This window comes from Typopeltis vanoorti, chromosome 6 (genome assembly GCF_054136105.1).
Source record: "Typopeltis vanoorti isolate ZY-2024b chromosome 6, IOZ_Tvanoo_1.0, whole genome shotgun sequence".
Taxonomy (NCBI): Eukaryota; Metazoa; Arthropoda; class Arachnida; order Uropygi; family Thelyphonidae; genus Typopeltis; species Typopeltis vanoorti.
Window position 1 is genome coordinate 31,712,812 of NC_143554.1, and position 27,726 is coordinate 31,740,537.

Sequence of the window (27,726 nt, forward strand, 5' to 3'; positions counted from 1 at the left end):
CAAAAGCACTCTTTAACAAATCCATGATGACCTGCATAAATAATATTACCCTTATCTGTCCAATTCTGTATGAGTTGTTACCAATTTCTCCAAAAGCTTAACAACTGCAGAAGAAATACAAACAGACCTATATCTTTATTATTTAACAGAACTATAGTCTGATACCTGCATTCTACCACCATCAGGGTACTATATTTCCCCTCCTTCCAATTTCCAATAACCTGCCCCTGTTATAACGTAGTAGTCCGCACCTTTGGTATATTATATATGTTATAATATACCAGGACCGATGTCCTCTATTAGTTGTTTCCCACTACCCTGCTTTGTCTTTGTTTTCGCTTTACTTCATTTATTTGTGAATGGTCGATTGACTGCCTTAACTGCCGGTTGCCACCGTCCATCTATTTCTACTATACCTTATTTCTCACGCTCCATAGTCTAACAAATTGATTTGTTTTATGACTGCGCCAGTTAGACTATATATACTGAGTTCGAGAGTATAGGATCTTAAATCAAAGAGAAAACAGATATTGTTTATATTCCCTGTCTATATATATATATATATATATATATACTTTTCACACCACCCTCATATATATATATATATATATAAACTTTTCACACCACCCTCATATATATATATATATATATATATATATGAGGGTGGTGTGAAAAGTTCTCGGCCTAACAATGAAAAAACGAATTTATAATTTCAAAATGATTTTTAACATAATCTCCCTTAAGACTAATACATTTATTCCAGGGATGCTCCAGCACCATTATCCCATCCCTGTAATGGTTCTCAGTAAGATCTACAAAATATCCCTCTACAGCTCCAATTACCTCTTGATTTGAAGAAAAAACGCTGACCAGCGAGGAAGAGTTTTAGTTTTGGGAAGACATAGAAGTCAGAGGGAGCCAAATCTGAGAAATAGGGTGGATCATCCAACAATTCATAGTGCAGATCCCTTAATTTTCCCATTGCCAAAACACTTTTGTAGGCAGGTGCATTGTCCTGATGAAAAATAATTTTTTTCTTCTGCAAACTGGGTCTCTTCTCACGAATTTTTTCGCCTAGTCTGGTTAAAAGATCGGAATAATATTCCCCAGTTATTGTTTTACTCTTTTCAAGATAATTAATAATCAAAATACCTTTAGCATCCCAAAACACCATTGCTATGATCTTTCCTGCTAATGGAACAGAGTTTGTCTTTTTGGGCACTGAACAACTGGCTTCTGTCCACTGTTTAGATTCTGGCGGGTAATGGTGAATCCAAGTCTCAGTTTTATTCTTCAAAAGATATATTTCGGTGATTACACCACATTTTTTATTATTCAGTTATACAAAATACTGAAATAATAGTTCCCGACAAGTTTCGTAAATCGTAGGATTTACATCTTCAGGGGGTAAATAGTATAAGTTAAAGTTTAAACAAGAGAATTAATAAATACAAATCATAACCGTCTGACTATTCATAAACTCAAATAACAGAATGCAGATATAAAACGTTATTGATGTTGAACAATACTGATGATGTCACGTGTTCTTGTTCATACAGTCCGAGCTCAGATTGAGGTAGATTTTTTATTAGAGCTGACCACACTTGATGGAGAATTAAACCTTGATTTTTATTGCATTGGGTTGGGTTTTTTAGCATATTAGCAGCTTCTTTAAATTTTCTTATATAACTGTTGTTTTCTATGTATGACATCGTCGTTTTTTGCCAGAGTGCATCTTGTCCAGTGGAAGTAGTATGGAAAACAAGACCAGTTTTTTGTTCTCTTTTGTATTGTACGTCTTTATGGTGTTCAGCCATGAGTATTTCTCCATATCTTCCTGTCTGTCCTACGTTGCAAATCCCGTAAGAGCAATGGATTTTGGGGACTCCTGGTTTTTTAAGAGGATGATGAGGTGGTTTTGGTGGATGTAGGAATCTTGAGATTTTTTCCATAGGAAGGAAGGCTACTTTTATGTTGTGTTTGTTCATTAATTTGGCTAGCTTATCTGTAACATTTTTGATATAATAAATTTAGTTTAATCCTTTATCCCAGTGAGAGCAAACAAAGTTTGCACCTGAAAATATCTTCAGGACTGAATATAGTGTTGTACTATCTTACCTGGGTAAGTAGTACAACACTAGGCAAATCGTAGCAAAGGTGGAGCAAGCTACCAACATTCCTATCCCGGTATTTCCCATAATGCAAAACACATCTCCTTGTGGATATGTATACTGTTATGCATAACAGGCCCAGAGTTGGAGATACCAGGCAGAAGCAAACCTTTTGGCAACTCCTATAGGTAAAGATGACCTTGCTACTACTTCTGCCTGGTATCTCCAACTCCCGCCCTGGCGGCCACTGAAGAGACCTCAATAAAGGTCGAAACTAGTCTAGGTAGTGGCCAATCCCTTAATGCATAACAGTATACATATCCACAAGGAGATGTGTTTTGCATTATGGGAGATACTAGCGTAGGAGTGTTGGTAGCTTGCTCCACCTTTGCTATGAGTTGCACTACTTACCCAGGTAAGAAAGTACAACACTATATTCAGTCCTGAAGATATTTTCAGGCACAAACTTTGTTTGCTCTCACTGGGATAAAGGATTAAACTAAATTTATTATAGTCTAACCTAGTGAAAAATAAACTTTCAACATTTTTGATATAAGGAAGCGAGATTGCATTTTTATAATCCTGTTTTATTGTGTTGTTAGTTGGAGGCATTTTAAGAATTCTCTTGATGGTTTTTGTTTCATATCCATTCTGTTGGATGTTCTTGTTAAAATGCTCCAAGCACTGTTCAGATATTTTCATGCAAGTGCATTTTTGATCTGCTGTGAGCAAGTGCAGCACTCATCTTGCACAAAGCTTTTTCATTCTTAATGAAAAATATATCCTACACATTCTTTTGAAATGCCTATAGTCTCAGCAATTTCACACAGTTTCACTCGCTGGTCATCCAATATCATATCGTGCACTAAGCCGAGAAGTATTGAGATGTAACATTCTAATAAAGTGATCATTAAATAGCTCTACTATGTCATCTGCTTTGGTCACCTGGTTCCCAACTCCACCAAGCAAGATAATCATTCCACTATAATTTTTCCTCCTACTCGCCAAATAGCAAAAAACTTGTGATTCTCCTTGGATTGTAGTGCCAGTCTCCTCTCCTATTCTACTTTTTCTCTCCTTACAATACTAGTCACTTTCCTAATCTGAGCCTTAAATTCCTCATGCAACTGTTCTCCACGTCTCTCTTTATGTCTTCCATAATCAATTTTTCTTCTACAATTCTCCTTTTATTCCTTTTTGTCATCCATTTGACTCCAAATTACCTTTATCTTCTTCACTCGAGGTGTACAATCTATCATTGCTCTCAACATTTTTCTTTAGTAACTCTCATGCCCTCACTAATGATTCCTCTTCCTTCAAATTCTTTCATACATTGCACTGCTGCAAGCTTGTTTCTAAATTATGTTATGTTAGTTGCCTGCCTTATAATAATGTCACATAAATGCTTTCTGTTTTGATACCTCCACATCCTCCAAATCAGGACTACATGGTCACACTCTCATCAACAGGGAGCAAGTATGTTATCTCCATCACCATCATTCATTAATCCCTCTGATGTTAGCATACTCAGTATTGTTCATGTTCTACCTTGTAATTAACTATCGTCATTACTGATGATGTCCTGCAATATTCAGGCTGAAATATATAGCCTTAAATAAATAGTATTACTTATTCCTTATGTTTTTCATGTTAATTAAAAGAAACCTCTCATGGAACAAGTATTTCTTAAAGAATAAGTAATATTACATTGGCTAATTAACTGATATTTATTCTGAAAAGTATGACAATTAAATGGGTATATATTCTTAAGAATAATGAACTCTGGAACCTTTTGAATTGCAAAAAATAAACATCATTTACTATTTCCGTTATATTGATTACCAAAATAATAAAAAATCATAAGCAATATGAAAACAGTTATTAGCATTGATATTCCATTACATAGCATTAATATCCACCTTCATGTTGCTTAGTGCACGAAGATGGATACAACGCGTGATGCAAACTGTTAAAAAGGGATAAGTGTTAGTAGTAAGGAAAGATATTCTAGTGTTTATCTCGTGACAATACTGATTTTTAAGTTTGCACTATTCAAATTGACGATTTTTTTTTTTTTTTTTTTAATTGTAGGATATAATTGTAAACAAAATATAATTGTATATTTTGTACAATACTCAATTCATGCTGAAGGGGAGAAAGACATGAAGGATGTACGAATTGGTCCCCAACATGCTTTCTTGTCTGTCGCTGTACTAGTAGTAACTTGATTTTTATTGTCGCTTTTTTTGCATTATTTTTTTATTATTAATTTGTATGATGGATCCAGTACAGTCAACAAGTTCTGTTGTTAAACGTTTCAGTAACTCTTGCAAAAGAATATTGAATAATGTGCTGACATTCTGCAAAAAAGAATCGTTAAAAGGCAGTCTCCTTGTCCCTCTTTCTCAAGTCATAAAACATGCAAGTGCAATTGCGGGCGTATTGGGGTCAACTGTTAAAAGAATTCGTGGGGAATCAAAAGGTGAAGGTAAGCCAGAGAAAGAAAATCATCGAAACCATAGCTTTGAATGATTTTGATGTAGACGTTATAAGAACTATTCACGAATTTTACGTGGTCGAGAAAAGAGTGCCAACTGTTCCGAAATTGATTCCTGTGCTTAAAGAAAAAAATTAATTTTCCTTGGAAACAAGAAACTTTAAGGAAAATACTTCATGAAATCAGATTTTGTTTTAATGCTATTGAGTAGTTTTAATGATATTGCTATATTATTAATGCTATTGAGTATGTTTGGGCAGAAGTGAAAAGTTTCATTCGCCTTTGCAACGTAACTGGGGATATTGACATGTCGAAACTTTTTAAGCTTTCAGAACAGGCGATTGAAAGTATTACAGTTCAAAACCAGGGAAAATATTTCTCTCATGTCAGCTCATTGGAAAATATGTATTGGGACAGAGACGGAATTATCGAAGAATTATGCTAACCTTTGGTGATCAGTTTAAGTGAAAGTGATGGTGATTCGGACACCGATTCAAATGACTATGAAGATTAAAAGGATTTGATAATGGTATTTTTTTCCAACTTTTTTTTTTGCATGGGTTTGTTAAAAGAGTCACAACAAGTCATAAATAATTAATCGGTTTAGGACATTAAAGTGTCTCAGTTCTCTCAACTTAAGTTTAGAATATCTAAGTTCGTTTGAAAAAATTTCTGTTTTTCTGTATAATTATTTTTATTTTCTAGAAAACTTTCTTAAAAATAAATTTCGTTAAATTTTTGTTTTATGCTATACCTTTTTTTAATTTTGTTAATACTCTACGTACGTTTTTCCAACTGTTATACATGCAAAATAGTTACACTTTAAAAACTACAATGTTCGTAAAAGAAAAGCTAAATTTTCTGACCTGTAATAATAAACAAACTCATCCCAGAAGACGGATTGATTACCCTATTATTGGAGTGGATTCTCCTTTTTGGGACATGCTCAGAAGTGTCGAAGGATCTCTAATCGGTGGGCGAACTATAATACTGTCTCAGTATTGTCTTGCGTATCGATTATATGACATGGCAGTCACAAGTTTTACCACTATGCCCCCCCCCCCCCCCACACACACACCATCATTTAAAGATGATGTTATTCAAAACCTAATTGATGCTTTTGTAGATTACTATGCATGAGGTACGTACAAATCCTGTTTTTTAAACAGGATGTGTACGTACTGTGGCAGGTGTGAGACTGGAATGTGTATGCGTGCATGAAATGCAGGCAATTGGAGGCGCTGGAAGACATAAGTGTATCGATCTTGAGATTTAGTGGCAGTAAAGATCGTGCTTCGGAAATGGATGGTTTTCAGTTTGCGGGTGCTGTAGTGTGTTGGAGAGTGGAAAGAATGCTATAGACACATATATGGATTTTGCTTTGGGAAGTTTAGCAGATGGAGATGGTTTGTTTGATGGCCACAATTGTGTTTGTGAATGTCAACTGAAAGCAGAATGCCTAGAGAGAGAGAACTCTTGAGATAGGAGATGCAAGGAATGAGTTCAGGAGGATAAATGAAGATCTTGGGAGGATAGAGAGGTTGGCTAGTGTGGGATGAATGAGAGTAGGTGTATGAGAATGGCATCAGAGAAGAAGGCAAGAGAATGGTAGAGACAGCAGAAGAGAGGAAATTGTATCAAGTTGTGAGAGTGTAGAAGCAAGGGATAAGGGAGAGAGAGATAGAGATTGGAAGCCATCAGGGATGCTTGCGAGAGGATGAATGAATGTGTTTGGAGCATCATGTATGAAAATTCAATGATTTGGGTTGTGCAGAGTAGAGTGCCAGGGGTGCTTACCTGGTGGAATGACAGAGAGAGTGTGACAATGGCAGTGAAGAGGGATGAAGGTGTGGAGGAGATTATAGTAATGGTTGGGACGAATGATCTGAGAGATAGTGTGAATCATGTAGCACAAGATTTCAGGTTTAAGGTTCATGTTAGACATTGTGCAGCATAAATGTGTCCAAGTGAGCATTTTGCCCCAGAATGATAATGTGCAGTGGAGGAGAAGAGCAGCGATGACCAACGAGATGATAGCAAGAATGTTCAGGAACAGTTTTGGAATGTGTGGATGCATAGAGTACACTTGAGGATAGAAGAGAGCTGTATGCAAGAGATTTGAATGCAGAATAGTGCAGGCATTCCGTGAAACTGTTGTTTTCTGGGCAAGGGAGTATGTGTTGGGAAAGGAAAACTAGAATTGCACAGGTGGGATGTTGCAGGAATGGCCTCATGGGGATAGTGGCTTCAGAAATGTAGAGGTGTGTACTATATTAGAGTGCCAAGTGGAGTGCGAGGGGAGTAATAATGGCTATAGGAATACTGGCAATGCACTGGTTTTTCTGTATACACATGCTAGGAGTATTTGGAATAAAGGGACTGAGTTTGCAGCATTGATCGACTTGATCTCTCCAAAGTTCTTGGCAGGATAGAGAAGGTAAAAGTGGAGTATTCAGTGGAAATAACACTCATGGCTTTGAAATTATATGGAGTCAGAAAAATGTTTATAAAACAAGATATTTATTGGGATGTTGCTACAGACCAGGGAATACAGATGGTGACGAACAAGAAATATTTAGGCAAATTAGATTGGAAAGTGAGAAGCAAGGCAATCATTATGGGGGAACTTCCACTATAGTGATATAAACTGGGCAGAGAAGGCAGCATGTAGTAATAAGGAATAAGGAAAACTGAAGTAATAAGAAAAACTGAATTTGACCCTCAATTCATTTGAAAGTCATAAATGAATTTCTTGAGGGACAACTGTCTTAAATAGTATGTGGTGGAGGGAACACTAGGATGAAAAGTTTTGGATTTAGTTAGAATCAGAGAATTTGATTGTGACAGAGATGACATACTCCACCCCATTGGTAAAAGTGACCATGTAGTCCTGACTTGGAGAATGAATAGACATGAGATTAAAACAGAAGGAAGTTACGTGGAATTATAAGGCAAATGACTATCATAGACTTAGAAACTACCTTCCAGCAGAACAATGGATAAATGAATATGAAGGAAGAGAGGGTCATTAACGCATGAAAGAAACTTAAGAAAAATTGTTGACGGCAATGATAGATTGTATACTTCAAGCGAAGAAGATAAAGCAATCTGGAGTCAAATGGATGACAAAAGGAATAAAAGGGGAATTGTAAAAGAAAAAGGGATTATGGAAGGCATATAAAAAGATGTGGAGAGTATTTGCATGAGGAATATAAGGCTCAGGCTAGGAAAGTGATTAGTATTGTGAGGAGAAAAAAACTTAGAATATGAGAGTTGACTGGCACTGCAATCCAAGGATAATCCCAAGGAGTTTTTTTGCTGTGGTGAGTAGGAAGAAAAATGAGAGTGGATGGATTATCTTGCTGAGTTGGGTTAATGATCACTTTATTAGTGTTCCATCCTAGTACTATAGGTTTTATCCCTAGAAGGATAATGAATGGAAATGTTTGAAGCCAACTAAGAGGATGTATTCCGAATACTGAGCACACTAAATGTCAATGAGACAGGGGACTAGATGGAATTTCACCACGTGTTTTAACGGAATGTGCTATGGAACTGATTATGCCATTAACTTCGCTGTTTAATGAGTCTTGCAATGGGGCAGGTTCCTGGAGGGGGAAATATAATACCATTGCATAAGGGTGGTGGGAGGTAGAATGCAGGTATCAAACTATAGTTCTGTTTGTCTTTCTTCTGTAGTTGTTAAGATTTTGGAGAAACTGGTAACAACTCAAATACAGAATTGGGCAGATAAGGGTAATATTATTTATGCAGACCATCATGAATTTGTTAAAGAGTGCTTTTGTTTTAGTGATCTGAGATTACCTTTTAAAAAAGAGTAATAAGAGCAGTGGATGGGATTATGGTATAAACTGTCATCCTGCCCCCCCCCAAGGCATTTGACAGGGTGGCACATGACAAGTTGATTTTTAAGTTGCATCATCATATGGGTTTGGATATCAGGTTAGTAGATTGGATTGGTGATTGGCTCTCTAATAGATATCAGAGTTATATATGGAGGGGTAGTATCATGGAGTTGGAAGGTTAAAAGTGGATTCCACAGGATTCAGTCCTAGGACCATTGTTATGATAGTATCATTTAAATAAAGATTGAACAGGACTATCGGGAGATGTTCAGTTCTTTGCAGATGTTGTGAAGCTTGAGAGGATTATTAGTAATAATGCTGATATTTTGGCTCTTCGGAGGATTTGAATAAGCTGGAAAGGGGGAAAAAATGAATGGAGACGTAAATTTAATGGGAATAAATGTAAGGTTTTAAAATTTGAGATCCACAGATAGGATATTTCATACTCACATGGTTTAGTTATTTACAGAGATGGATAACAAAAATGATATGAGGGCTGTACAATGCTGATTATGAGACAGACTAATGACAAGCAGACTGCAGTGTTTGTTGGATAGAAGACAAAGGGGGAGATATGATTGAGACATTTAAGCTGTTGAAAGATCATTATTGTATTAATACAGGAGATTTTCATGTGGGTAGAACACGGGAAAGGATCAAGAACAAAGGGCCATTCTTGGAGGTTGCAAAAGGAGGTAGTGAGTAAAAGGGAAAGAAGTTTTTTGCATGGAGAGTGGTAAGAGCATGGCATTTCCTGGACAAAAGGAGGTAGTGAGTAAAAGGGAAAGAAGTTTTTTGCATGGAGAGTGGTAGGAGCATGGCATTTCCTGGAAATGCATTTCCTGAGCAAGAGAGAAGACTATTGATGATTTTAGGGAGTGATATGATAGACTTGGCGTTGACCCCCATGTCTGGACAATTCATCTCAGGGAAAATTCATCGCTGAAAAAATTCGCTAGAAAATTCAAATGATATTGCATTGATACCGATATATGAAAAGTAAATGCAGTGCAGGATAAATTGCACAAAATATAATTTTATTATGTATCTATGTATTAGTCTGTGCGGTTAGCCGAGTGGCTGGTTGCTTCACAACCATGTCTAGGAAAGGAGTGTCCTGGGTTCGATTTCTGTCGCTGACATGAGGAGCTTGGGATCTTTCTCAGACATACCCAAGTTAGCCAGTCTTGGGCGAGGACTGCAAGGTTTTTCTCCCCAGTTTATGTGGAATTTTCCTCCCTCAAGCAGCCAAACCGGGCTTCAGAACGTAACGCTTCTACAGACATAGAATACACTGGGAGGCATAGGCCACCACCTTATGAGTTTCAGTAGAACCACCTCTCCAACACTGATCCTATAACAACCCCTTATAAGCAGTTGCGGTTATAAGGAATACAAACCCTCGACACCGTAAAGGTAAAAGAGGGATAGATCTATGTATTATTTATTTAGATTTTCATATTTTTTATTCTTATACAGTGAAAGTAATATTTTATTGATTGGTGAGTTTCCTAATTTCTGTTTCATCTTAAAATGGTATAAATATTCTTTCTTTCTTTGATACTACAAATTCTGTTGATGGAATATTAATATTTGCAAAATTATAACCGTAACCGTTATATGAGGATAAGGTGGTTGGCCCTATGTCTGTAGAAGCATTATCTTCTCAGACCAGTTTGCTTGCTTGCAGGAGGAAAAACTCCATAAACTGGGGAGAAAAACCCTGCAGTCCTCGAACAAGACTGGCTAACTTGGGTATGTCTGAGAAAGATCCTACACTCCTCACGTCAGCGACGGGAATTGAACCCAGGACACTCCTTTTCCAGGCATATGGTTGTGAAGCAACCAGCCACCTGGCTAGCTGTGCGGACTAATACATAGATACATAATAAAATTACATTTTGTGGAATTTATTTTGCACTGCATTTACTTTTTATATATCGGTATCGATGCAATTCATTTCAGGTTTCTAGCGAATAACATTTGCAGTGAATTTTTTCAGCGATCAATAGTTCACGCGATGAATTGTCTGTGAACTGTTGACTTCCCACAATGAGTCTTGTGACTCCATGGAAGTCAGGGTAATAATATTTCTTAGCAGTGATTTTTTTAAAAAAAAAGCTAGTTTTTTTTTTTTTTTTCACAAATACTAGCAGCATTCTAATGTCTTAACTAACCTAGATATATGATGTTTTGCTGAAATGTGTAAACAAGCTTAGGAATAAAATATCTGTATTTACAAAAGCTACTGAAATCATCCAAAATGTGGACCTGGGGCTCAAACAAGTTTTTTTTTACATGGTAAAAGTGGATATTAAAGATCCAACTTCGGAGTTGCCTTAGCTTGCACTACTTAAAAAAACACAACTGCCAGTATGTTCAATTTTTATTACTGCTTTTTTTTTTTTTTTTTTTTTTTTTTTAAGGTTTCACTGGCCTGAGAGCTGTTTCGAACTGGTTGATTCTCTTTAAAGACCAGGAGAAACCCTAAGAGAGCAAAAACTCTCATTCAGTGCTAAAGAAATCAAATGTCAGAAAAATGCATTTTTCGTAAGTGAATTCTCGGTTGTTGCATATAATTACTAAAGAAAGAGTCATATGACTTCATTTTGGTGATAATGAAGAATTTTGGAGAGAAGCTATTCCAAACTTGGAATAGCTTCTCTCTTGGCCTTGTCATATGCCTTTTCCAGATCTACAAAACTTAAATACAGATCTTTGTTATATTCTCATGATTTCTCAATTATCTGTCGTAAAGTGAAAATCTGATCCTGACAGCCTCTATTTGGCCTGAATCCAGCTTGTTCTTCACCAAGCTTTTCTTCCACAATCCTTCTCAACCGTTTCTCAAGTATACTTGCATATATCTTACCAGGAACACTCAGTAATGAAATGTCTCTGTAATTCTCACATTCAGTTTTATTTCCCTTTTTATATATGGGTACTATGAAAGCTCCACTCCAATCATCTGGAATTCGTCTCTCTCTGTCCAGGATTTCTGAACTATGCAATGCAGCTACTATACGACTTTTATACCCCCATACGTGAGCATTTCTGGTCGAATATCATCTACTCCTGCTGCCTTTCCAAATTTTAGGCTTTTGATGGCTTTTTCTATTCAAGTATGGATATGTATTCCTGACTGCATGCCTGGACATTGTTTTTTTTTACCACTGTGTTCTCATCACTGCTTGTTTCATTTAGCAGTTTTTCAAAGTAATTACTTCATACTTCACGGATATCCTTTTCTCCTGTTTTCATGTCATCTTTATCATCCCTAATTCCTTTTACAGCACTCTTTCCTCCATTTCTGAGCTTCTTCAACAACCTCCAGAATATCTTGCCACCTTCTTGATATTTATTTTCTATGTTCTTGCCAAAGTCCTCTCACGACTTTTGTTTTACACAGTGTTTAGCTTTCTTACATTTGTCTCTGTATTCTCTAAGAGCACAAGCTGACTTATTTGCAGGAACTTTTGGTATGCTCTGTTCTTTTCTTTCACTGCCTCTTTAACTTCCTGTGTCCACCATGGAGTTCTGATTTTTCTATCCTTACAGACAACCTCAACACATGTCTCTCTGGCTGAATTCCTCACTGGTAGAAACAGCGATTAAGGAATTAAAAACGGGAAAGATGGAAGGAGTGAATGGAATGCATAGTGAAATCCTAAAACAACTAGAGGCCAAAGGTATAACAGAAACATGGAAACAATGCCACCTCATTTACAAAATAGCAGAATGGCCAAAAGATTACACAGAGTGTAATCTTATACCAATTGAAAAGAAAAGCAATCCTACTAAGTGCAGTGACTACAGAACTATAAGCATACTCTCGCATGCCTCTAAAGTAGTGCTAAGATTAAATTGACAATTGGATAATAGTGTGGAGTATTTTCTGGGCGATGATCAGTTTGGATTTAGAAAAGACAGAGGAACTAGAGATGCAACTGGAGTAATGAGGACCATATGCGAAAGGAATAGAGAAGTAAATAAAGAAGTTTATACATGTTTCATCGACCTTGAAAAAGTGTTTAACATGGTGAAATGGGAAAATCTGATGATAGTGTTATGCAAAATATGTTTATATTGGAGAGACCAAAGGTTAATATCTGAACTATATATGAGCGAAACTGCCATAATAAAGACAAAAGTAGGAAAACTAAAAAATGTGTGATTGGCAGAGGTGTAAGATAGGGATGCTGCCTGTCACTGACACTCTTCAATATATGGGTAACCCTCATATAACAGGTACTTAAACAACGCTGTTTCGATATAAAACGGTCTACAAATTGAAGTAACCTTTTATCTTTTCATGTATTTTTCACCGCGAGACTTAAAAATCAAATTTTATTTTCATTAAATTGTGTCTGTCCCTATTGCAAATGTAGTTATAAGTAGCGAATTTATATTAGGGGAAATACCCTTTAGTAGGTTACAGCTGGCATGTTTAAAAATTGGTTTTTCAAGTGCATTTTGTACCCGATGTAGAAAGTCACACAAAGAAAAAGAATATTGACTTCAAAATTCTACTAATTTTAGATAACGCAACAGGCCATCCAAATATTAAAATAACTTTTTTTGCCACCTAATACTACTTCACATATTCAACCACTCAACCAAGGAATAATATCAACCTTTAAGTCATTATATTCATCGAACATTTCAATTAACTGTGGAAAAAATGGAATCTAATCTAAACATGGTACTGCCTCAAGGCAAAAAAAGTTTACAATATTGAATTGTGTGAAAATTATTTTTCTGTCCATTAAGGAATTACAACCCTCTACACTGAATGCTTGCTGGAAAAAAATATGGCCTGAAGTCATTCTGGAACAAAATTTCGTACCTCCAGTGGAAGAAGAGCTAAGTCGTATAATAAATGTCACACACGTTTTTGGTGGAGAAGGCTTTTGTGATATGGTTGAAAACGAAATTAGTGAATTGATTGATGGGGAAACAGATTTAAATTAGGAGGAACTGGTACAATTAATAGATGAGGTTGAACCAAATGGTGGAGAAAGTTCTGCCGAAGATTCTGATTGTGAGAAATCCGTTAAAGAATTCAGTTTAAAGAAACTAGCAGAAGGGTTGGATTTGACAAGAAAGTTAAGAAGTTATTTTACAGATAATGATCCCTCAATGGAGCACTCCGGAAAATTCGTGAAACAACTGGATATTTGTTTAGCTCCATTTTACTTAATAAAAGAATTGCAGCATAGTGGTAACAAGGTCTTATTACTGACTTCTTGATAACTAAACCAGCCAAAGTATGCAATGAGAATTATACAAAGCTGTCCAAGAGATTTCAAGTAATGATGACGTCTGGCCACTTGAAATAAAGAACATCTACAAAATGTTATTTTTGAAGATAGTGATGAAGATTAAAATAAAATAAAATATGCACTTTATTTTATTTTGCCTAAAACATTTATTCATTATGTGCAATGAAGTTTACGTACATGTAATTTTTATAAGTTTATACTAAGTATTTGTTTCATAGTTTATATGTTTTCTAAACTTATATGAATTACCTGAAATCAACTAAAAAATATTTTTGTTGCCTGTGTCATTGTTGTTTATCATCATCATCATGCATATCAAGGATTTAGGCCTAGCATGGCCTGTTCCGGCCTTAGAAGTCATCATTGAATCGTTTAAGAGGACGTCCTGGTTTTCTTTTTTGTAATGGCTTGTACTTTAAGGCTTATTTTCATTCTTGGAATGTGTTCCATCCATTTATGTTTATATTTTTACATTTTTTCTATTACTGATTCTTGGTTTAATTCTTTCATAATTTCTTCGTGCATCTTTTAGGAACGAGGCCAAGTGTTATTTAAATTTAGTGTAATATCCAATGGATATGACACCCAATTTAACTTTGTTGGTCTGATGTTCTGGGAGCCACAAGTCATAATTTACAATATTAAATTTTATCATTTAATACTTACCACCCAGCGCTTAATCCAACCATTAGTCTTATCATCAAGGCAATTGAGGTAACCTTTACGAGATACAACTGGACTAACTCTAATTTCTTCTACCTCAGCCACGTATAATAACTGTCGGCCTGCTGTTCTATTAGAGCTGGTGGTAGTAGTGGTGATAGCTGCTGGTTTTAATCCTGTGCTTAGGAGAGATGTGACAGTATCTACAGTATTGTGATTTTCTCCAATTAGAGACTGGGGTCTATCAGGTCTATCAGGTGACAGAGCTCTAGAAAAAAAATATTAATAACTTTTATTATAATAAACTTTTGAAGAAAATTTAACAGAAATTTAACCCTCACTGAGAACTTCCAGTGAAGCAAGAGTAGTTTTGTGCATGCAAATTACTAAGGTAGCTACAAGAAGTTCCAATGGAACTTCTTGTAGCTACCTTCATATCTGTGATACTAAAATAGTGAATTAAGGTAGCCCAAATTTAGTTGAAAGTCATCTTTATGGATTAATTGTATAAATGCAATACCACAAAATCAAAATAAATTAAGTTATTATATAGCTGCCAATATACTGTTGGATTTCTAAACTAGCATTCTACCAAAAAACCTGTCACAGTATATACACGTAGTGACAGAACTAAATTAAAACTTTAATGAACAAAGAAATTTATATCCTATCTTGATGTCAGATAAAAAAAAGTTTACAACAGTTAGGTTGGAGTGGGTCCTGTAATGACTGTCTCCCATAATTTTGGTATATTAATGCAATCACTAAAGTTGGGGTTTGCTTTTGCTGCAAATTACAGAGTCCTTGCAGAATTATATTGAGACTCGTAACAGCAATACTCTCTCAGACTTCTAACTTAGTAGCACTGCAGTGTTCTTTAATTGAATTCTGTATGATGGTGTCCAGAGTGTGGTCTGCCCGCCCCGATGATGACAGCAAATATATCATGTTTTTTTGAGACAGATGTTAACAGATTTTGTGTATTTCAGGGAAGGGTAATGAGAAATGTGAACAAGAAATCTGAAGAAGTAATATGTGATGTAGAAGTGCAGTAGAATGAGGTAAGTGAAAAAGTATTATAAATGGACAGGTAAAGACAGAAGGATTAAGAGACACCAGTAGGATGAGCAAAAATAACAAGAGAACGAGAATGCAAAATGGGCAGGGGAAACAGGCAAATAATTAAAAACAAGAAGACATGATGTACGGAGAGAAGATGCCAGAGGCAGTGTGCACATGAGGATAAACAACATAAGGATGGGTTGCACAAGAGTAGTTGGGATTGGTGATGATAAATAGGAGGATTGAGATCATGTGTGTAGTGATATGGACAAATTTTCAAGGCTTCCAGTTCACTGTTGCAAAGTGTAAGGATATGAAATTTGCAAGACAAGGGTGGAATTCAGAATATACAATTGGTGAGGATATTGATGGGATATCTTCCTTATCTCTTCTACTCATTAGTAGAGGAGATAAGAAACCTACATGTGATGGACAAGCTTCTGAAACTTTAAGGCATATTTGTATATTATTATTATTACTACCCAAGACTCCATAGAGTCAAAGACTCATCTAGGAGGTCCTTTTATCATACACAGCTCATCATACTGTGCTTTAAACACATTCAAATTCTCTGCAGACACCACACTCTCAGACAAGGCATTCCAATCATTCACAACTCTGCATGAAAAAAACTGCTTCTCAGTCCCCTACTCACACCCTCTTTATACAGTTTCCAGGGATGACCTCTGGTTCTCCCCTGATCTCCCACTATTTTCTGTAGAACCTCTCCAGCATTGATCCTATAACAACCCCTTACCAACTTGTAGGTCTCTATCATATCTCCCTTCTTCCTCCTATCCACCAGACTCTGCAAATTACATCTTCTCAATCTTTCCTCATACTCGACATTCGAGAGGTCACTAACTACCTTAGTCAATTGCCTTTGGACCATTTACAACATCTCTTCATCCTTCTGAAAATCAGGTGACCAAATCTGGGCAGAGTAGTCCATGTGTGGCCTAATCAAAAAGCTTTATACAATGGAACAAGAATCTCCTTAATTGTACACGTCAAAGTCCTCCACATCATTCCCAGAAGCCTTTGTGTTGTCTTCACAATTTTGGCTATCATCATCATCATCATCAAATTCCTGCCATGTATCCTCAAGGGGTGTATAGGATATGATAGTACTACATGAAAAAAAAATTACATCATTACTATATCAACAATTTTCCTCCAAATCAGTCTCTTACTTGTCAAGACTCCAACAATATCAGATCTTATATTTCTATCGTCTAAAGCGTCTTGGCCTTCCTCTGGGTCGTTTTGCTGCCAAACTGACAGAGAACACTTGTTTTGCTAATCTTTCTTCGCCCATTCTGTTTATGTGACCATACCACCTGAGATTAGCTCTGCTAACACATTCCTGGATGCTGACAATGTCAAGTTCTTTCCTAATATCCTCGTTTTTAATATGATATTGCCATTGATGCCATCTGTTCACGCCTCTAATCTTTCTCAGGACTCTCATATCTGCGGTCTCTAGTCTTTGGTCAAGTGTTTTACTTCTGACCCAGCTATCAGATCGATAAGTTAAAACTGGTTTGAACACTGTCTTGTATACAGCTAATTTAGTGTTCCGATTAATTTCTCTCTTATTCCATGTGAATTTATTCAATTGACTTTGCTGATTCTGTTGTCTATTTCTATATTTAATTTACCATCTTCACTAAAAATCGTGCCTAAGTAGTTGAAATGTTTTACTTGTTCCACAGGTTCTCCATTCACAACACAGTTGACATTTTCAATGATTCTGCTTATTTTCATTGTCTTTGTCTTTTTATTGCTGACCTTCATACCATATCTATTACAACAGTTATTCAATTTAGTCAGAGAATCTTGCAGACTTGTAGCGGATTTATTTAGAAGTATAACATCATTAACATCTCTAATTTGATATCATGTTTAATACCACTTTCCTTCATGATGTGATCCATATAGATAATGAATAACAAAGGGGATAATGTACATCCTTGTCTCACACCAGATTTAACATTAAACCATCATCTGTACTTCCTTCAATTCTAACCGCTGACTTACAACTCAAATAAAGACTAAATATTGCTTAATATAATGCCCTATTGACACCATATAACTGTAGCGTATTGAATAGCTTCTCTCTTGGCACCTTGTCATATGCCTTTTCCAAATTGACAAAACTTAAATACAGATCTTTGTTATATTCCCATGCTTTCTCAACTATTTGTCATAAAATGAAGATCTGATCCTGACAGCCTCTATCTGGCCTGAATCCAGCTTTTCTTCCACAATTCTTCTCAACTGTTTCTCAAGTATACTTGCATAGATCTTGCCAGGAACACTCAGTAGGGAAATACCTCTGTAATTCTCACTTTCAGTTTTATTTCCCTTTTTATATATGGGTACTATGAGAGCTCTACTCCAATCATCGGAAATTCGTCCCTCTGTCCAGACTTTTTGAACTATGCAGTGCAGCCACTGTAAGACTTTTATACCACCATACTTCACCATTTCTGGTTGAATGTCATCTATTCCTGCTGCCTTTCCACATTTCAAGCCATTGATGGCTTTTTCTACTTCAAGTATGGATATGTATTCCTGACTGCATGCCTGGTCAATGTTTTTTACCACTGTGCTGTCATCACTGCTTGTTTCATTTAGCAGTTTTTCAAAGTAATTACTCCATACTTCAAGGATATCTTTTTCTCCCATTTTCATGTCACCTCTATCATCTCTAACTCCTTTTACAGCATTCTTTCCTCCATTCCAAAGCTTCTTCAACAACCTCCAGAATATTTTGCTATCTTCTTGATATTTATTTTCTATATTCTTGCCAAAGTCCTCCCATGACTTTTGTTTAGCTAGTTTTACACACTGTTTAGCATTCTTGCATTTGTCTCTGTATTTTCTAAGAGCACAAGCTCACTTATTTGCCAGGAACTTTTGATATGCTTTCTTCTTTTCCTTCACTGCCTCTTTAACTTCCTGTGTCCACCATGGAGTTCTAATTTTTCTATCCTTGCAGACAACTTCACCATATGGCTCTCTAGCTGAATAAATCAGGGCTTTCTTCAAGGCTTGCCACTGAATCTCCAAGGTTTGATTCCTGTTATCAAACTCTTTCATTTTTTCTTCAATAATCTTTGTGTATTTTAGTCTACAGTTCACATCTGAGAGCTACTCAACTTTTATTCGCTTTAATCTTACATGCTATTCTTTTTGAAATTCAATTTTATCCTGCTCAAGACCAAATAGTGATCACTTCCAATTTCAAATCCTCTGTACACTCTGGTGTCCTGCAGCGGGGAGAAAACATCACTATCAACAATAACATAGTCAATGAGATTTTTCTTATTCCTTGCCTCTTCTCTCCATGTGAATTTGTGCACATTTTTATGTTGGAACATGGTGTTAGTAATAACCAGTCCATGTCCTGAGCAGAGAGCTTTGCTCTTTTCTCCAAATTTTCCCAAAATATTTTTGTATGTATCACAATCATTTCCTACTCTGCTATTTAGATCCCTAACATGGACCAACTTTTCCTTTTTCATTGTGTCAGTTGCTTTTTCTAAAGCCTCAAAAAATTCCTCCACTTCTATCTTAGTAGACCCTTCTGTGGGACCATAGGCACAAATAAGTCTCATTGTCCAGTGTCCCATTCTCAATTTTGGCTATGTGTTCCCTAAATTTCAGATCCTTATCCACTATCACCCCCAGATCTCTTATTTCCTCCACCTCCAACAATATATCCTCACCAAGCATAAATTCTGCATCCATTCTTTGTTTTCTAAATTTTAAAACCTTACATTTTGCAACATTGAACTCACATTCCCATGCCCAATCACTCAATTTATTCAATTCTTCTTGTAAGGCCACAACATCTTCTCTACTCTTCATGGTTCGTCCCAACTTTGCATCATCTGCAAACAACTGAATATCTCCATCCAAATCTTCACCAATATCATTAATATACAAGTTAAACAGCAATGGCCCTGAGACACACCACTAGTAAGTTTCCTTTTCCTGGATATCGCTCCCTCATACACAACTTGTTGATACCTACTAGATAGCCAGTCTCCAATCTAATATCCAACACCATCCGCTCTAGTTTGACTATCAACTTATCATGCGGTAATCTATCTAAAGCCTTTGCAGAATCTAAGTATATTACTGTATATCCTTCTCTGTCCATGAAAGCAGTCACCTTATTTTAATAAGTAAGCAAATTACTAAAACATGACCTCCCTTTAGCAAATCCATGCTGTCCATCAAAGATAATACCATTGTTGTCAACCCAATTCTGGATCCTCTCACAAGCTTCTCACAAGCTGAATAATTAGTGTTATTTTAGGCCTCCATTGAGTGAGATGATAATAAAAGACCAATCTTTAGAGAACATGATCAGCATTACAGGCATTCACTGACTCTGGCAATGCTTTCCACTCATTTACCATGGATTAAATCTAAATTTCAATTCCTTACTCAATGACCCTTACACAATTTCCAAGAATGACTCATTCTCCCACCACCTGTTACCCAATGCATGGTTTTTCTTATATCTGTTCTCACCAACTTATGTCTTAATCATATCATCTCCTTTCTTCCTATGTGTCAAGTTTATTCATCATGCAAACCATAGATGTTAAGTGTTCTATTGAAATACCAATAATATGGATACGAAGTTGAAAATTTTTAATACATTTCATCCAACAGGGCCAAGTGTGTGGTTAATTACTCAGCTACGTTCTCTCTCTCATTTTCCCTTATTACCCAGATATTCAGACACAGAAATCTAAATGTGATCTGATTAGTGGATTATATGCAATGGAACTGTCATCTTCCTTATCCCTACTTATTATTTGCGTGGATAAATCATTCCCTGAATTTCAGCCCCCTCCCCCAACCAACCAACCAACATGACATCCACAATCCCCTTTATTTCCTGGAGTGAAGTTCTTCCAAAACAGTATGCCTAGTTTCAACTTCTATGGAAAAGTATATTACAACTTAGCAAAACTAGCTTTTCATTCCAATTCAATTGTTATACATCAGGGCTTCCTGATGCTGCTCTCTTCAACTTAGCATTATCAGCAAATAATTGAATATCATATCTCTTCTGAAACCTTGAATTATAATATCATTGGTATACAAATTAAACAACATCGAAAAATTGAATCTGATACTTATCTTAAAACATATCAAGAAACAATACATTCTCTAGATGAGATTTGTTAATCTTGAAAATAGAATAGGATAAGATACAAATAAAAAAAAAACTCCCCAAAATATTAAATCTGGTGTTTTGTACTTAAGCTGTGAATCAGCATACCTACTGACTGAAGGAAGTACAAAGACATGGTTTAGTGCTAAATCAGACGTAAGATAAGGTTGTATGAAATCTCCACTTTAATTATAATATTTAAACAGATGATATTAAGCTTAGTTCTTTATGCAAATTGAAGTATTCTCCTAAATTAATCTCCTGCAAGTTTTCAAATCTTTAGCCAAGCTAAATAACTAGTATGAAGATGGGGAGGGGAGGATAGAAGCTACATGAAAATAGGCAGGGGAAACAAAAATCACGACATGATTTCACACTGAATTGGCAGAAAAGGTTGCAATTTAACAACTTATGCACATTTTTAGTGAACTTGGGAAAATTAAATATTGAAGTGAGGCTAGTATGGTAGGAAGTCAGGTGAAATTATATGAAACAAGAGGAAAATCAGCAGAGCACAAAACTAATAGTATATAAAACTGTGTTCAAACCTGTTTTTACATATTATAACAAACTCCTGTGGATTTGGTTATAATAATACCCTAAACATGTTATATTTCTAGCATTCACAACACGTGCAGCATGCATTCCACTCATTCACTCTTCATGTAAAAAGCCTACTCTTTATTCTCCTCATCATCCTACCTTTAACATACACTAGTGGCCAAAATTGTGGAAACCTTTTGGAAAAAGTGTATTTCTGAGGTTTGATAGCTCATAACACCACTTTTTTTTTTTGAGTAATGCCATAAAATTATACATCAATGGAAAGATAATTTAATCAAGAATGTAATGCAATAACTTTTATAAATGATTTTTTTTTATTAGAACAGCAGTTATAAAGAAGAAAAGTGAAACACAGAAAAAATGAGATATACAAAAATTCTCACAATATGAGTTAATACTTAGTTGGGTAACCTTTAGCGTTAATTACAGCCTTACAACGCCTACCCATGGAGTGAACCAAGTTTTTTAGTTCTGCAGCTGCTATAATGTGAACCAAGATTGAATTATTGTTTCTATTAATTGGGTTTTATTGGTAGGACTTCTAACTAACAAGTTTCTTTAGTCGGCTCCATACATTTTCAATTGGGTTAAGGGCTGGGCTATTCCCAGGCCATTCCAGCAGTGGAATATGATTATCTTGAAACCACTTTTTTGCACACAGCAGCAACATGACATGGAGCTGAATCCTGTTGAAATATAAATGCTTCATTATCTTGGAAAATGATCACATGCAGAAGGCTTCAGTTTTGGGCTCAAGTACAGGTAACCCTCATATAACGTGGATGTTAGGTTCCATAAAAATGGCGTGTTATATAAATCTCGTTATGCGAGACTCAGATCACATAGAAAAAGTAGGGTTAGGTTCTGAAATCGTTTTTTTTTAAAGATTATATAAACAATGACATATCCAACAAAAAAATATAAATTTAAATTCGCTATTATAACTACATGCGCGATACGGGCAGACGTAAATATCATGAAGATAAAATTTGATTTTTAAGTTGCACATTGAAAAATATATGAAAAGATAAAGGGTTACTACAGTTTGTAGACCGTCTTATATCGAAACCGCGTTGTATAAGTACCGCATTATACGAAGGTTACCTGTATTGCATTTATGTATTTTTGGGCATTTATATTCCCATTAATCACGCAAATTCTGTCCACACCTTTTGATGTCATACAACCCCAGATCATAACACTAAGTGGGTGTTTCACGGTAGGTGTAATGCAATCAGGATGCAAATCTTCTTCGATTCTTCTCCTTACATATTTTATGCCATCACTACCAAACAGGGAGATTTTGGTCTCATCACTCCAAGTAACACCGTCCCATTGTTCCTCTGTCCAGTTAACATGGATTTTAGCCCAGTTTAATCTTTTCAACCTTTGTTTCAGAGATAAAAATGGCTTTTTTCGTGGAATTCTAGCATTTAGACCAAATTCCTGCAGTCTGCACCGAACAGTCCTTGCACTCAAGTTCACATTGTATACCCAGATGATTTTCTTCTGTCACGTGGGCACAGTCTCTCAATTCTTCTATCATCACTTGCTGTTGTGCACCTTTTCCTGCCTTTACCAGTCTGGTTTTGTAGTGACTGAGTCTCCTTATACCTCTTCAAAAATTTAGAAATGCCACCTTTGGTTAAGTTTCCACCAATTTTTTTTCTAATTTCTTCATAACTGTAGCTAGCCTTGTTCACTTAATAGTACTATTTTACATCGCTTTCTGGGTGACCAGTCAAGTCTTTGCACCATTTATTTAATTTTATTACATTTTACAAGCTCACTAAATGAAAGAACAAAAAAAAACCAACTACCACTTGATAGCAATCACATAACACACTAACAAACATCCTCCTCTCAGCTCCAGTACAAGACATCAATATCTGAATCTTACTGTGACCTTATTGGCTCATTGCCAAAACAAGATGACACCTGATTGGCTCTCTAAACACTCATGCTAATTGGCTATGAATTAAATGAAGGAAAGCTACTTCATACCAACCTAAGCAAGTCGTGCTTCTTTTTTCTGGTTATTTAGCTATAACTTTTCATAGAATACAGATAATTGAGCAAACTTTGTTGCATTACATTCTTGATTAAATTATCTTTCCATTGATCTATAATTTTATGGTATTACACACAAAAAAAAAAAAGTGGTGTTATGAGCCATCAAACCTCAAAAATACACTTTTTCCAAAAGGTTTCCACAATTTTGGCCACTAGTGTAGCTTTCAAAATGTCTGTGTTCTTACCTAAACTTATAATGCCTAATATATTAATCCTGTAAAACTTCCAAGTTAAATGTGTCTATCATGTCAATTTTTCTTTTGCCTATCCACTCAACTCTTCAGTTACATGTCCTAAACCTTTCCATCCTCAACCTATTTCCTCCCCTCTTCCATATACACATGCTGGTATTCTTTGGAGAGTGTAAATGCCTATCCTGCCCAATATCTATTCCCATTTTGTCCACCTTGCACAGTAACTTTACATGTGGCAGTCTATCAAATGCCTTTGTAAGTCCAAGAATATCACTGTATATGAAATCCTTTAGCCATTCATCACTTATCATAAACATGTAAATTAATAAAGATCTACCTTTAAAATCCAAGCTAGCCATAATGGGGAATCCTCTGTCTAGCAATTCCTAACCACTCTTTCCAATACTTAGCTGCATCTGCAGATATACAGTTAGACTCAGCAATACTGGAAAGTTCTGTTCTAGTGAAATGTTTATGCAGCAGTATTTTGCTGGCTTTCCACTCCTTAGACTTACTCCATTAAAATATTTGCAATAAACTGCCAGGTCAAAGGCAAAGCAAACTGTTTTGCAGATTCCCAAAAATTACATTCTATTTTATCCATTCCCACAGCCTTATCACCATTTAGCATAACATCTAGGATTTGTTCAAAGTGTTGCACAGTATCATTCACATCAGTATGATATATGTACTGAGAAACTTCTCATTAAATGATTCCGATACATTTTTTTGCAACAGTCACTTTAACTATTCCTCCTCTTACCACACAGAACAATCTTCCCCCCTTTTTAGCACCCATATTGTACTTCTCTTTCTTTACTAATTTATACTCTCCATGCATGCACCTTATCACAAATGATTATCTTATATACCAGCCAGGCTGGTTGGGTGAGTGGTTAATGTATCCTTTCTCCAGCCAAAAGGCTACGGGCTCAAATCCCGCTGTGGACATGGATGTTTATGATTGTCTGTAAAATTCTAGTGGTGGTGGTGATGGGCAGTAGATGGCACTGGTGCAGATGATGCGGTTCACTGTAGTTGGTGGATTGAGTGTTGGAGATGGAAAGATGTACAGTAGGTGCTCTTCCTTGATGAGTCTTTGGACTCCTTAGAGGTGTCACATAATAATAATATTTACTCCCTAACAACTGTTCCTATATTGATTCAATAATTATACTGTTCGTTGATGTCAGCCCATCTCTATTTATTTGCTTAATCTTTGGTATACAGCTACATATCTTCTGTCAGATATCCTAACCATTCCATGATCTATCAACCTCTTTTCCCCACAGCTCTTCATCCCATGGCATTAATGTTACTTAACTATGGAGCTTTGCAAAGACAAATATTTGGACAAATCCTCAAATTTGTCTAAATATTTCATGATCAGTGCACTCTAAATTCTCAGGCATATAGCAAAATCCTATTAGATATACTTTTCTATTTATTTTAATCACACTAAAGAGCTTCAAAGCCATCACATGTACTGATATTTTTCAACTTCACCAGACAGAGGAACTGTGATCAATTAACAGTATAGAATTTCATCCTCAGTTAACTATGTTTTACTTACACCAATTATCCTTTGGCACACTCATTCAATTAATACCAGAAACTCAGCTCATTTATTTTTATTTCTGTTACTAATTGCATTCGTATACAAACAACAATTCACATGAAATCCAGTTAAGTCATACTGGTGTCATTATTCTCCTGCACTGCATCACCAATCTTCTTTCCATCAGTATTTTGCAGAATGGCCACTTTATTTGAGGCCTTCCCAAAATTCCATCTCTTTTCACCCTGGCTGCTTTACCAGTAGTTCTTGTGGTACATGAATAACCGATGGTTGAAATTTTCAAATTGATGAAATTATGAAAAATAAAATATTAAAAACTTTCTCCTCTAAAGATAAATAATCAAATGTTTTACCTATCTTTTTTCCATCACAAATGATGTGTTGATTTTCAAATATCTTTGTTTGTTCAACCTCTGGGAGAATAGCTATATATTTCTCAGTTGCAGAGTTGCTGTGCTATACTATATTTCATTTTCTATTCAGAGTATACACTTTTCCCCTGTTCCTTATTTTTATCCTCTCCTCTGCACTTATGTTTACTATCTTTCTTTCTTTCTCACTATTGCATCCACCTGTCATACACGTCCTTCCACAACCTGTTTTTCTCTCTCTCTCTCTCTCTCTCTCATTATGATCCTTAACTGCATTTACTTTATCTTGCCTCCATACTCTCTCTCTTTTATTAAACTTCGCTTACTCCAAATGTCCAACACTAAATCTATTCAAATGCAATCCATCTATCTTAAACTACCATCCAGCTTCCTGCAAATTCACTCCATACATACATAAACTGAACATGTTTTACTGCAGCTCAGACATCGTACCATTCATCATCTCTGTTTCCCTTCTCAACTCACTATTTAATGCAAAAAGTGTGAAGTTATACATTTTGGGATACAAAGATTACAAGCTGTGTATCATATTGAGGGAACTGTACTCTACGAAACTGATAAAGAGAGGGTATATTGCTAAAGTATCCAGGATAGCTCACAGGATTACCTGGTTTATTGAAGAACACACTACCAAGCAGAGATAATGATCATTCCTCTTTATAAAACCTTGATATGACCACATCTTGGTGAGTGGTCTGCGGAATGCTCCCTATGAAGATAGACTGAGGGTTTGTGGATTACAAAAGTTGGTTGATAGGCAAAAGGATGGGGTGTGTGTGTGTGGGAGGGGTTATGATAGAAACATTTAAGTTACTTAAACTATTTTATAGGGAAACGTTTCAGCACTTGGCTAAGAGGGCAGTTAGCACAGGCATGAGACCTAGATTTTTTGTTTGGAGAGTAGTGAATGAATTAAATAGGTTGCCTGAGTCAGTTGTGAGTGCTTTGTCTGTTAATGATTTCAAGGAGAGGTATGATAGATATTGTGTTGATAATTTGGGTTTCCCATAATGAGTCTTAGGACTCCATGGAGGTGCCCATGCAAATAATAATAATAATCTAATATAGTATAGTCACTTAAAGAGCACATGTTATGAAAGATTAGTAATGGAACTGTTTGAAGCAAATGGCAGAAGCCTAAGATAGAGGTCATAATTAGAAGTGCTTCAAGAAGACAGAAATATAAGCAGATCAAATCAGAGAGCAAATAAACAGATCAACTCAAAAGAAAGTTGTTGATCAGAAACTAGCCATAATATTTTAAATGCATTTGCTGGATTTCACTGAAGCATTTGAGCAAGTATCGCATGATAAATTAATGTTGAAATTGAGCATGATGGGAATTGATAGTCATTTGGTAGCTTGGTTACAGGGGTGGGCCAATAAGAGTCAGCGGGTTGTTGTATAGAGATGAAATGTCCCAAAAAAGCAAGAGGTTGAGTGGGGTGCCACAGGATTATAATCTGTAACTATTGTTGTTTAACTTATAACTGATATAGTTCACCATGTGAAAGGAGATATTCAGTTGTTTTCTGATTAGGCTAAATTAGAATGAGCAATGTCAGGAAGTTCTAGTGTGTTGTTACAAGAAGATTTGAATAGGTTGGTGCTTTGGGCGGAAGAATTGGGAAGATGTCGTTTCAGAGTCAGTAAGTGTAAAATTATGCACTTTGGCCAGAGAAGATGAAATAAGGTTTACTATATTTGGAGGAACTTTGTTTCAGAAGGTGGAGGAGGCAAGGGATCTGGGGAGCTTGGAGGATAGGGAATTGAAGTTCAGCAGACACATCGCAAATGTCATACAGGTACTTAGAAAACTGCTGCTATAATGAAAATCACTGGCACATACAGATAAGGAGGTGATGGTTCCACTGTATAAGGTGCTGATTAGGTCTTCTTTGGATTTCTGTGCACAGATCTGGTCAGCTGACTATACTGGTATTGAGCATCAGAACAGATTGAGGTCTACCAAGGTCTTTGGAACTTGGCAGATAAGAGGATCAATAGGATTGAGATCTACAAACTACAAAATTGAGACATATAAGTTGGTGAGAGGAGGCTATCAAATAGATAATGGAGAAATATTGCATAGGATAATGGATGTTGTGAGAACAAGTTCATCCCTGACAATTGTACAAAGGTTATGCAAGTAATGAAGCGAAAAGGAGATTTTTTACTTGGCGGATGTGAACAAGTGGAATGTATTGCAAGAATGGGATATCAAGAGTATGATAGTTATTGTG

At 36.0% G+C, this 27,726-nt stretch overlaps 1 protein-coding gene across 4 annotated transcripts in view; it reads right to left on the reverse strand.

The window, feature by feature from the left end:
* The window catches only part of unc-104 (kinesin family member unc-104), a 942,286-nt gene that overhangs the window by 43,891 nt on the left and 870,669 nt on the right, over positions 1-27,726 (reverse strand). For all 4 annotated transcript variants that reach the window (XM_090394094.1, XM_090394092.1, XM_090394093.1 and 1 more), the window contains exon 41: positions 14,423-14,687. In XM_090394094.1, coding sequence (XP_090250220.1) covers positions 14,423-14,687 — 265 coding nt within the window. The remainder of the gene's footprint in view (positions 1-14,422; positions 14,688-27,726) is intronic.